Below are 11,925 nucleotides of genomic sequence, written 5' to 3'. Positions count from 1 at the left end.
AGCTACATCATTTTGGTAGCGCAAGCCAGCAAGTGAGCACATTTAATATTTTTCAATTTTATCTTTATATTGTCATTTTCCAACTGCTGTCAGAGAAACTGTCAGAATACATCCATCATACACTTTAGCTGCTGCCTGGATGATTAAATGGATTCACTTAATCTGATTTTGGTAAAACTACACTCAATGGCAGGAGTGCTAGTGGGAGGAATACAATAAAGTAAAACTTCTGCAGAAGTTTTAAATATTGATATTTCCCCTAAAAAAAACAAAAACCTTCCCTTAACAGGTTGCTTTTCCTGGAATGTTACAAAAATAAGATGATGAATGTGGCCAGGTGAAATGTAATATATGTGGGCACTGAATGAGATTAAATGCTGCCGTAAAGAGTGTGGTAGATTAGAGTTTCACCTTGTGAAGGAATTGTGTCCTCTGAGCAGGATGGGGTTGTGGTCTCTGTGCTATATCCACTGGAGTACTGCAGGGAGTCTCTGTTGCTCTTCTGCTGCTCCATGCTGAGTCCCCTGGTAAGCACCATGGCCAGGTCACTGGCTGCTGGAGAAACCTCCTCTCCGTGCTGAGAACATACAATGAAACACTGCACTGGAGTTTGAGCAACCCGCTGTTTGAAAACTAAACCCTAATCTACAAATTGAATAGAATAAAAAAGGTTTCTGGTCCTAAAATGCAGTAGCAAAAAGAAAAGAGTTTGTTTTTTTGTTTCATTTGTAAGCATCCACCTGAGAACCTGGAAGTGTTTTGCCTGTGCCGTACCTCGTGTTGACAAGGACACTTGTGTTTACAGCCTTTTGTAGTCATATTTAGGCTTTTTATGCTTTTTCTAAATTGACAACTAAGTCAAGTCTTTAGCTGACTGTCTCAGATGTATTCCACAGCGAATGATATAAGAGCTGCTCCCACAGACCACAATACCTGGAATAACTACAGGGTGGGCCATTTATATGGATACACCGTAACAAAATGGGAATGGTTGGTGATATTAAAGTCCTGTTTGTGGCACATTAGTATATGTGAGGGGGCAAACTCCTCAAGATGGGTGGTGACCATGGTGGCCATTTAGAAGTCGGCCATCTTGGATACAACTTTTGTTTTTTCAATAGGAAGAGGGCCATGTGACACATCAAACTTATTGGTAATGTCACAAGAAAAACAATGGTGTGCTTGGTTTCAACGTACCTTTATTCTTTCATGAGTTATTTACAAGTTTCTCTTTGTTCACAGCCATTGACATGTCGAAGAGGTTAACATGTGAGAAGCGGATCGAAATTGTGTTGATATCTGGTGAACGCAGTATCCGGGTTATTGCAGCAGATTTCAATGCAAGACACCCTACGAGACCACCCATCTCCCATGCTACAGTTAGAAAATTGCTTGCTAAGTTTCATGAAACTGGTTCAGTGTTGGATTTGCCAAAATGTGGACACAAGAAAACTGTCACTAATGAAGAAACATCAGTGGCTGTCCTAGCTTCATTCAGCAGGAGCCCACAGCGTAGCACTCGCCGCATGTCACTGGAGAGTGGCATTAGTCGAACATCCCTTCAGCGGATATTAGCTACTCACAAATGGCACCCTTACAAACTCCAGCTACTGCAGCATCTCAACGAGGATGACCCAGATCAGCACAGAATTTGCAGAATGGGCAAAACAAAAATTGGAACAGGACCCTCAGTTCACGCAGAAGATTTTGTTCAGTGATGAGGCAAACTTTTATGTGAATGGTGAAGTTAACAAACAAAACCACCGCTATTGGTCTGACACTAACCCACATTGGATGGATCCCTCCAAGACTGTTGGAACAACAAAAGTGATGGTTTGGTGTGGTATATGGGGTACAACGATAGTGGGTCCATTCTTCATCAATGGAAACCTCAAGGCCACTGGATATTTGAAATTGCTACATGATGACGTGTTTCCCTCTTTGTGCACTGAAGCTGGCACGTTCCCTGAGTTTTTCCAGCAAGATGGTGCACCACCACATTATGGGTGCCAGGTCTGAGCATTCCTAGATGAACAGTGTACTGGAAAGTGGATTGGTCGTCGTGGGCCAGTTGAATGGCCCCCACGGTCTCCCGATCTGACCCCCTTAGACTTTTATCTTTGGGGTCATCTGAAGGCAATTGTCTATGGTGTGAAGATACGAGATGTGCAGCATCTGAAACTATGGATACCGGATGTCTGTGCTGGCATTTCTCCTGCGGTGTTGCTATCAGTGTGTGAAGAGTGGGAGAAGAGGGTTGCATTGACAATCCAACACAATGGGCAGCACATTGAACACATTTTATAAGTGGTCAGAAACTTGTAAATAACTCATGAAAGAATAAAGTTACATTGAAACCAAGCACACCATTGTTTTTCCTGTGGCATTACCAATAAGTTTGATGTGTCACATGGCCCTCTTCCTATTGAAAAAACAAAAGTTATATCCAAGATGGCCGACTTCTAAATGGCCACCATGGTCACCACCCATCTTGAGGAGTTTGCCCCCTGACATATACTAATGTGCCACAAACAGGACTTTAATATCACCAACCATTCCCATTTTATTACAGTGTATCCATATAAATGGCCCACCCTGTACTATAGGCCATACTTTATACATATTCATGCATTTGTATAGACGTACACACAAATTGCTATCTTCAGCCCGTGTTTCAGTATCATCAACTTCACTATTACCTTGGCAGCGATGGTAGCTGGCGTCATCCTGGCTCTCTGCCCATCATCAGGATGTGATGGCCCAGCATATCCCTGGGAGCCCGGTGATGCCTCACTCTCCCTCAGCCTATCAAGAGGTTCCCTTCTTCTCTGGACTGCCGCTGCAGCCACAGGCTGCTCATACTGACCTGCTTTGGACCAGTCCTGAAGAGGTGAGCGGAATTAATAAACAGGAAGTAGGTGGTAACATTAGCACACACGACTTGTCCACTATCCAGCAGTTTGATGCCCTTCATCTGAGTGCAGAAACAGGGGGCCTTTATGGGTACATCAAGGACTGTGTGCAGGTCAGAATGTGTGGAACAGAGGCCTTTTTTGAGTGTTAGAGCATGTATATGTTGATGACCTTTGACCCTGCTTGGTTTTGGTCAGTTACCAGTTGGCAGACTGTAAAACCAATGAGGCAGATGAAGCCAAAACAAAGGCACACAAAGCAAGTGGGGATGAACACTTGCAATGAAGCAGTGCAATGTGGTTATGAATGAGTTAATCAGGTGATAAAAAGTAAAAGAAAATAAATTCTATGCATTAACTTGTTAAACAGAAACAGAAGAAAATGTGCAACTGAAGAAATGGAAGCGAATGGAGAACAAACCTTCCACATAGGAACCTTTGATGTGGGAGAGGAGGAGCTGGATCCAGGGGGGCGGTTATAGGGTGGGGACGCAGGAACAGGAAGAATGACAGAGAGAGGCCGGGTGGAGCCAGAGTGAAAAAGAGCGGGGCGGAAGGTAGCGAAGGACGAGCCAAACTGCGGGACGAGAGACACAGTCATGTCATCAGACAATGGAAAAGCCACAGACATGAAGCAAGAGTGAGAGAGCGGGAGACAGAGAGACAAAGATAGTTATATATAGTAGGGGTGCAACAATACTCGTATCGATATTGAACCGTTCGATACAGTGCTTTTGGTTCAGTACACATGTGTATCGAACAATACAAAATTTATTTGATCAACTTTCCTTCTGACAATGCTGTCTGTGTTGAGCGCTCAGTGGATCTGCGCTCGACAGTGCAGCCTAGGCGGAGTAGTTGAACGCAGATTCACTGAGCCCTGGGCAAGCTAGGAGACAGAAGCTAAGCTCTCGTTGCAACATGGCAAATTGAACCTCCCCCACCCTCATTCAGATTTGGCGTTTGGAACTATTTTGGTTTTCATGTGATGTATGACCCTGAAGGTAAGCGCGTCATGGACTAAAGTAAAACAGTATGTTGGATGTGCCACGCAATGCTGAATGCTGAATTGGTGGGAACTAGTGCGTTAGCGCAGTTAGCTCGTTAACAGAGGTTTGCCGTGTTGTGGCGTTAACGTTATTTCAACGAGATTAACGCTGACAGCACTAGTGGGAACACAACAAATATGACTGCACATTTACCTCGACATCATCCTAGTGCAAAGACAAGTGGAAGCAGACAAAAACAACAAGCACGCATGCTACAAACTTTACCCGAGTCATTTAGACAGCCGTTAGCACATGATTCTCCTTATGGGGACCTGATATGTTTAATATGCTGTTAAGAATATAGCCCAGAAGAAGCGTATAGTATAGCTTTTCTTTTGGAAAGAGACGTTTCTCTGTAATAAACTCTCTTTTCCAAAGATGAGTGATTTCTCGATCAGATAGATTTATTTTTTATTACTTTGTTGTTTCAGCAACATTAAATTTAAAAACTGTACTTTTGAGTTAAAATATATATTTATAATTTGAATAAATGACAAATTAAAAAGGCATGAACATTTTTTTGTATCAAAAAAATATCGAACCGTGAATTTTGTGTATCGTTGCACCTCTAAAATATATATATATATATATATATATATAGAGAGAGAGAGAGAGAGAGAGAGAGAGAGAGAGAGAGAGAGCGAGCCAGCTACTGGGTCACACACGAAAACAAAAGCCAAACATGTGTACACACACACACACACACCAAATTCTAAGAAACAGATAAACAATGCAGCTGAAACCAAAATGGGCCTCTTGAAACACAATTAGTTACCGCTGTCATGCATCAAAATTACTCTATATGCAAGTTAAGTGTGATTAGAGTGGGACTAAGCCTCTACATCAACAAAGCCTACTTCTAATTGTTAGTTAGATACTGTATGTTTAACATGTTTATGTTGATGTATTTGTAGCAAAAATTCAGATTGCTGAATTGTGGCACTTCTGCATCAGGTACCACACAAGACTCGGGTAGTTCTGCATATTTGTGGGATTTGTACAGTGATCAAGGAAAAGACAAACGAAGCATTGTTGGGGGAAAACGTGTGGAAGTTGTACCTCATGCCTGACGGAGATAGAAAAAAATGATTGGTGGGAGCTATTGTTTGATTTAGTAACTTCTCATTGTACCTTCAGTCACAAGAAAGTAAAATGAAGTTTAAGTTAACTGTGCACAGTATGCAGTGCAGTTTGTTATTATTAAAGCTGCAGGCATGACTTGTTTCCCTGAAGCACATAAATAATTGCTTACTATTAACACTTGTCTTTATGTAGTTAACAGTAAGCAAGGGTTTGGGCTTATGTAGGGCTTAAAGTAAAGGAGCTCAGGTAGAAATCACAGTAACTCTGCTTTTGTTGCATGTACACGGAGCTGTTGCACCATTTTCCCAAAGGTGCTGGATGTGGATACAGTGAGATGAGTTGATGAAACTGATCTAAAGGGTTTTAGATCAGTTTTAGGGGAGCAGAAAAATTTTAATTGTCTCGTGAGTTTATAATGGAACGTGTCATGTGTCTAGCGTGTCTGCCTCAGATTCCATGATGATTTAATTAAGAACATCCAGAAATAACCAACACATGCAATGCACAGGAGAGACTGCAAGTCTGCCTCGTGATGCTTATGCTAAATCTTGTCAAGATAACCAGTGAAAGTGGGGCACACGGTCCAGCTTGACAATGTGTATCAGTCAAATTAGAGATGGATCACAGATGGTTGTGAACACGTCAAGTGAAAGGGAAGCAGTATATGCAAGCTGGTACGGAGGACAGATGCTGCTTAAGATCAGAAATGCATATTTATTTTGCCTTGCAAACTGGCTAAAGAATGTATAATGGAAGAGGAAGAAACAAGTTCCCAAACATAAATAAAACAAGTCTCTGATTTTGTAGAGCTTTATTTGGGTATGCCTCTATCAATTAAAAGCACAGAAGACCGGCGTTACATGCTCCTATTTTCAGTTGGCGAGCAGGAGAAGATGCAAATGGCTGTAAATCTTAAAGCCAACTTTACAATTGGCACCAATGTGTAGGTTTATGCTGAGGAAGATACAACTTTGCCCCATGTGCCTATGAAAACAGAGCTCTAGAAGGCTAATTGCTGCAATGAACATTTTTTTAAATTGGAGAAAATGCATTAATTCAACCAACCCCTCGTGTCTCAAATACATTTGCCTCACTATTCTCTTGTGAGTAAGTGGGCGGTGTTTGATATGATGTTGCTTGATGGTACCACAAAGCTTTTCTCTGCTGGAGAACACATCAAGACCCCAGAGATTTAATACTGTCAGCTCTATACCAAGTTTGACTTACCATTCAGAAATCAAAGTCTCCTACTGTTCGCGGAAATCCCTGAAAATCGAACGTCCTGCTACCTTGATGAGTGTAACGTCTCATTTTAAACAGCATGTGTTGTGCGCTACCTTGTAATTCTGTATCAACAATGACTTTATACTACCGCAATTATCACAGCTGTTTAAAAAATTGCTCAATCTTATATGAAATTACATTTTGTTGTTCTTGCCTGATGTCCCTGGAAAACACTACAGATAATATAGGTGTGAATCTGACGGGTGTTCAGTGGAAATCTGGTTGATTTGGACAAGATAAGGAAACTTGAAGTAAACTTAAATGAAGCAGAGCTTAATTTTTAATTTCAAGTAATTAATCTATCTTTCCCCCCACCAATCATTAAGCTGTATTTGTAAATATACCCTAAACTGAGAGTTTAACTCTAAACTTAAGAATAAACCAGCACTGTCAGGGAGAACTAATCTCTCACAGAGTGACCACAAGTATGATGTATGATTGTATGATTACTGTGTAAAAATCTTAAAGGACACACATTATGCTAACTAGAATAATTTTGTATGATCCACAGCTCACAATAATTCCTGTTTCTCTTATACTGGGCCTTCATTCTATCCTCCATGTGAAGCAAATCATTATAGCCCCCCTCTCTTTAAGTTAGTCGTGCACAAACTGTGTGCTGGGCCCGCTACTGGGACATAGACCCACTATATACTCAATACTACATGTACGCACTATGCATACATAGCGTGAATATGAGTAAGTATGAATAAGTATCAAGTGAAACTAATAGAAGAATAGTTATGTCTAACAATCATAACTAAGAATAATTTTTGGAGGGTAAAAACAAACGAGTCTGTTGACACTATAATTTTTATATTCATTTTTTCGGCTCTTTAATTGGAGCATGCCAGAGAAGGTTTGGGAGCCACTGCTTAAAGCTAATTTTCACACAAGGATGGGTCGTCTGGAAGCTCTCAGAAACAGAGTGTTTAGGAAAGTCTGAAGCCTGAGCTTTTGGCTCATAAGGACTACTTGTACACAAACTGACCTTTATTTGTTAACTTTTTACGACCACACTTTTATTGCTTTAATCGTTTTTATGCTGCATTTCAGACTGTCCATGTTATATGTTATGAATAAGAATACTTACAGTGGTGGGGGAGCTGCATTCACTGACTGACTGGCATGTTTCTGAGGCCTCTGATGATGCTGAGCTGGATGATTTCTACACCAGGAAAGACATAAGAGTGACACAAACCGATAAGAGTTCAGACCAAGAACCAAAACACATGTGTGAAACTTAATGTTTTTCATTAGATATCCAGTAATTAAATTCTATTTAAATATTTATCCTTTGTTATTTTAAAGATACACTGAAATGTTTAGTTTACCTGCTGGCTGTCCTTAAAATAGAGACCAAAATTTTGTGTCATTGTCTTTTTCAGGCTGTGCGTGTGTCATTGGAAGCCAGCAGTTTAAGCCACAGTAACTCTGAACGGGTCACATAAATAATGTAAATTTGTCCATGAGGCATTTGTACCTGACTAGTGATGTCTGAGGGCATAGGTGAGGGTGGCTTGGAGTAGATGTTGGCATCCTGGGACACGAAGCCCGAATCATGTGAGGAGACACTGCTGAGGCGGTGGGCAGCAATGCCCCCCGGTGGTGGAGGCTGGTGCGGCAGGCTGCTGCGGTAGCGACAGGAGGAGGAGGAGGATGAGGTGGGCGAGTGGGGCAAGGAGCCTCCGCCACCAACACCACCACTACCACCTCCCCCTGACGAACGGGAGGCACTACTGTGGGTGCTGTTTACACTGCTGTTGGGGGAGGAAGGTGTAGAGGAGAAGGGAGGGGGCAGAGCGATGGAGGTGTGAGGAATGTGGAGGTGATGATTCCCAGCGTAGAGCGAAGGCAGTATCAGGGAGAGACAGCATGATTAGAGAAGTAATGGTTGAATTCAGAGAGAAGAAGTGGGGTTGGTTGTTGTAGAAAATGATGGATTGACAATTAAAGGAAGTGTTGGAAGTTCGGATGATGGGTTGAAGGACCAAGAGGAGTTTACAGCAAATCGTTGGTTCATCAGGTCAGTGAAAACCCGCAGTGCGATGACGCAGTAAAGCCACACACCAGGAACAGTTAAAAGTAGAGACCCGCAATGAAAACAGGTAAGCAAAGATCCAGCAGGAGAGAAAGAGGGCAAATCACATGAAAGCACACAAACAAGACACAAGTAATAGAAGATAAGTGAAAAAGAGTTCACAGAATGGCAGTTTTGAGTGGAAAAGTGGGAAAGATAAGGACAGGAGGGGGTAGACAGAGGGTGTGTAAACTTAGAAGGATCCAGCACACACACATCTATACACACAATAAACACTGAAGGCAAAATGCTGTGAATCTGCTTCACATGCACTGACACTCAGTTTGCTTCACAGAACCATAGAAATCAGTTCGTAGTCTTTTGAAAGTATTCAGTTTTTTTATGCATTTGGCTTGTAAAAGAAAGGCTGTCATAACTTATCTTAAGGCCAAAATCCTAGATTCTTTATTATCATTTATTCATAATGCTGTTCTGTCTGAAGGCAGTGCTTCTACAAAACTGATGACCCAATCATCAAAAGCTTGTTGAAGCACCAACTTCATCAGATGTATAAATGACGTCTTGATGCATTCTCAATCGTCCAGGAAAGTAAATCTCCAAAAGTTGATTCTGTTCATCTGGACGTAGCGTTTTGTGGGAGAAACGTTTCGTCACTCATCCAGGTGACTTCTTCAGTCTCAGCTGACTGCAGCTTTCCCCAATCTTATAAACAGTACATTTGCATAATGACTGAAACAATGGGCTGTGAGGTCAGTTCCTTAATCTTAATCATGCAAATTCTCATGACCATTGATCAACAACCACTGACCAAAACATCTGAGTGATCTCACTGGAGGATGAACATCTGACTCTCATCATCCACTGGAGCACAAACTGGGTGTCATCAGGACGCTCCAACACAGAGCGAACACCATCCCCACTGACGCAGCGGCCAGGGAGGCAGAAGAACAGCACATCAAGAAGGCTCTGAGTAAATGTGGTTATCCCAGCTGGACTTTTGTCAAAGCTGGAAAGACACCTAAAGAAAGCTCCAGCCGATCCAGGAGAGAAGGACAACCGCTGCCCAAGTGAAAACCTGTAGTGATCCCATATGTGTCAGGAGTATCGGTGCAGTTGAGACGCATTTTTTCTAACACCGGGTCTCTGTGGCTTTTAAACCCCAAAACACGCTGCGCCAAAAATTGGTCCACCCCAAGGATCAAGTCCTCCAATACAAACAGAGTAACATAGTGTACGCTGTTAAGTGCAGGAGGATTGCCAGGATTTATACATCGGGGAAACCAAACAACCTCTGGCGAAGTGGATGGCACAACACAGAAGAGCTACCTCGTCAGGCCAGGACTCTGCAGTCTATTTACACCTACAGGCCAGTGGACACTCTTTCAATGATGAGGCTGTAACATCCTGGACAGGGAGGAACGCTGGTTTGAGGGCGGAGTCAAGGAGGCCATTTACGTGAAAAGGGAAAGACCATCTCTGAATCGAGGAGGGGGCCTAAGGGTACATCTTTGGCCATCTTACAATGCTGTGATTGCAGCCATTCCCCAAATCTGTGAATGGTACTCATGGCCATTGATCAGTGGTCTTTGATCAGTGGGTTTTGGTCAGTGGGTTTTGGTCAGTGGTTGTTGATCAATGGTCATGAGAATTTGCATGATTAAGATTAAGGAACTGACCTCACAGCCCATTGTTCCTTCAGTGGGCTGGTTTCAGTCATTATGCAAATGTACTGTTTATAAGATTTGGGGAAACCTGCAGTCAGCTGAGACTGAAGAAGTCACCTGGATGAGTGACGAAACGTTTCTCCCACAAAACGCTACGTCCAGATGAACAGAATCAACTTTTGGAGATGTATAAATGAGCTTTCATTTCAACAGACATTTGGATTTAAACAGAAACATCCTTTTTTCTGATGCCCTTTCACTCAGCATTTTCTAATTTGCTGGCTAAGTTTACTTTTTAATATTTTTCAGTAAGTTTTTGGCAGTCATCATGTTTTAATGGCCACGTTAGAGCTATATGTGGTCCAGTTTGGTCCTATAATTATGCAGAATCACCACAGCCTGATCATGAAGGAACATTTCTGGGGTTAAATGAGTGGCTCTATCACCCATAGACACAGAATGTAATGACAGACTGACATGTAGACAACACGACTGACAATCACACTGACATATAAACATCAAGGATGGCTCCTCTTTCTGATACTCAGAACACTGCCTATGTATGCATGGATAAGAGTGTGTTTGTGTGTGAGTACCTGCACATGCTGCTCTTGCGTGAGCCAGAGCTGCTTGGGGATGACGGAGGGGTCTGATAGGACCAGCTGTAATCGGACCCCTTTAGATCCTTAATCACCTGAGAGAACATGTAGGAGTCAGAGGTTTGTCTTCTATTTGTTTCTGTCTTCGTGTAGTCTGGATGTCGTGTTTGCGTATGCTTTTCACCTGTTCACTGGCAGGGGGCAGTTTGTGCGGATCAGTTGTCAGCACAGTGAGGTCATCGATGATGGCCTGGAGATGGGTGATCTCACCCAGCATAGCAATCTCTCCATTCTTAAAACAAGATTAACAAACATTTTTACTTTTTCTTTTACACTAAAGTCCAAAAATTCTCAGTGTACAGTTTCCACAACAACCATAACACAGTTAATTATACTCAGAGCTCTAGTTATTTTTATGTATGATTATTTTTCGTGATATAATTAAAGTGTAAATTAGTGTAAGCAAAGCAGTTTAGTTTCTTGTCTTTATAAAGATAATGTGGTTGAAGTGTCAGAACGACACAAAGTAACAACTCATTTTACACGTTTTTGCTTTACATTGTTTGTTAATTAATGTTTTTCTGCAAGATAAATGTTATACTGATGCTATTCTTTAAAGTGTCTCCCATCAGCACAGCCCAAGGCTGTTCGTTTTAGCCTTATAGTTTTGTAGCTAAATACATGTGGGTTTTTTTAATGGGGCAATATCAAACAATGGCCTCGGGCATAAGGGTTCAAATACAGTAATTATCAGTGGAGCTGTTCAGCTTCTCTGTACGACACTTCAAAAGTTACTTCAGACAGTGCTCGCCCTCATCTGTCCATCTTTCCTCCTGCTGTTAAAGTCGACCACATTTCCTCCATATGTGTCCTCAGTGTTGGGGAGTAACGGAATACATGTACCGCCGTTACGTATTTAAAATACAAAATATGAGTAACTGTATTCCGTTACAGTTACCGTTTAAAAAGGTGGTATTTAGAATACAGTTACTTTGTTGAAATAAATGGATTACACGGCGGTACTTCCCTGTTTCATATTGTCGCGGGTCAGGACTGTTTGGGTTTTGTTTGACAGCTACGTTCTGTTGTTCCAGGCGGCAGCGTTACGGTTGCCATGGTTACAGGGTGACGCTCTCTCTCTGCGTGTTTCCTGGGTGAGAGAGGCCTTTTTGTTGTTGTTGTGCTAAGCTAATAGGCAGAATGCTACAGGTATAGCTCTAAAGAATGTAGCATCATAGGCAGTGTAGTCCGTGCTGCAGGGAGAATGGACTGCCATACACGTTATGTGTCTGT

General features: G+C 42.1%; 1 protein-coding gene across 4 annotated transcripts in view; it reads right to left on the bottom strand.

Annotated features, from left to right (window-relative positions):
• Positions 1–11,925, bottom strand: part of LOC146526187 (protein MTSS 2-like) — a 99,831-nt gene that overhangs the window by 10,103 nt on the left and 77,803 nt on the right. For 2 of the 4 annotated variants that reach the window (XM_085180076.1, XM_085180161.1), the window contains 7 exons: positions 10,817–10,924; positions 10,630–10,727; positions 7,812–8,088; positions 7,422–7,496; positions 3,334–3,489; positions 2,700–2,882; positions 412–577 (listed from right to left, as the gene is read on the bottom strand). In XM_085180076.1, the coding sequence (XP_085036202.1) occupies positions 412–577; positions 2,700–2,882; positions 3,334–3,489; positions 7,422–7,496; positions 7,812–8,088; positions 10,630–10,727; positions 10,817–10,924 (1,063 nt within the window). The remainder of the gene's footprint in view (positions 1–411; positions 578–2,699; positions 2,883–3,333; positions 3,490–7,421; positions 7,497–7,811; positions 8,089–10,629; positions 10,728–10,816; positions 10,925–11,925) is intronic. The other 2 variants (XM_085180243.1, XM_085180320.1) reach the window with 1 other exon arrangement.

This window comes from Neolamprologus multifasciatus, chromosome 1, assembly GCF_963576455.1.
Source record: "Neolamprologus multifasciatus chromosome 1, fNeoMul1.2, whole genome shotgun sequence".
NCBI classification, from domain to species: domain Eukaryota; kingdom Metazoa; phylum Chordata; class Actinopteri; order Cichliformes; family Cichlidae; genus Neolamprologus; species Neolamprologus multifasciatus.
Note: the sequence above shows the minus strand (reverse complement) of the source record. Positions and strands in the feature narration are given on the sequence as shown.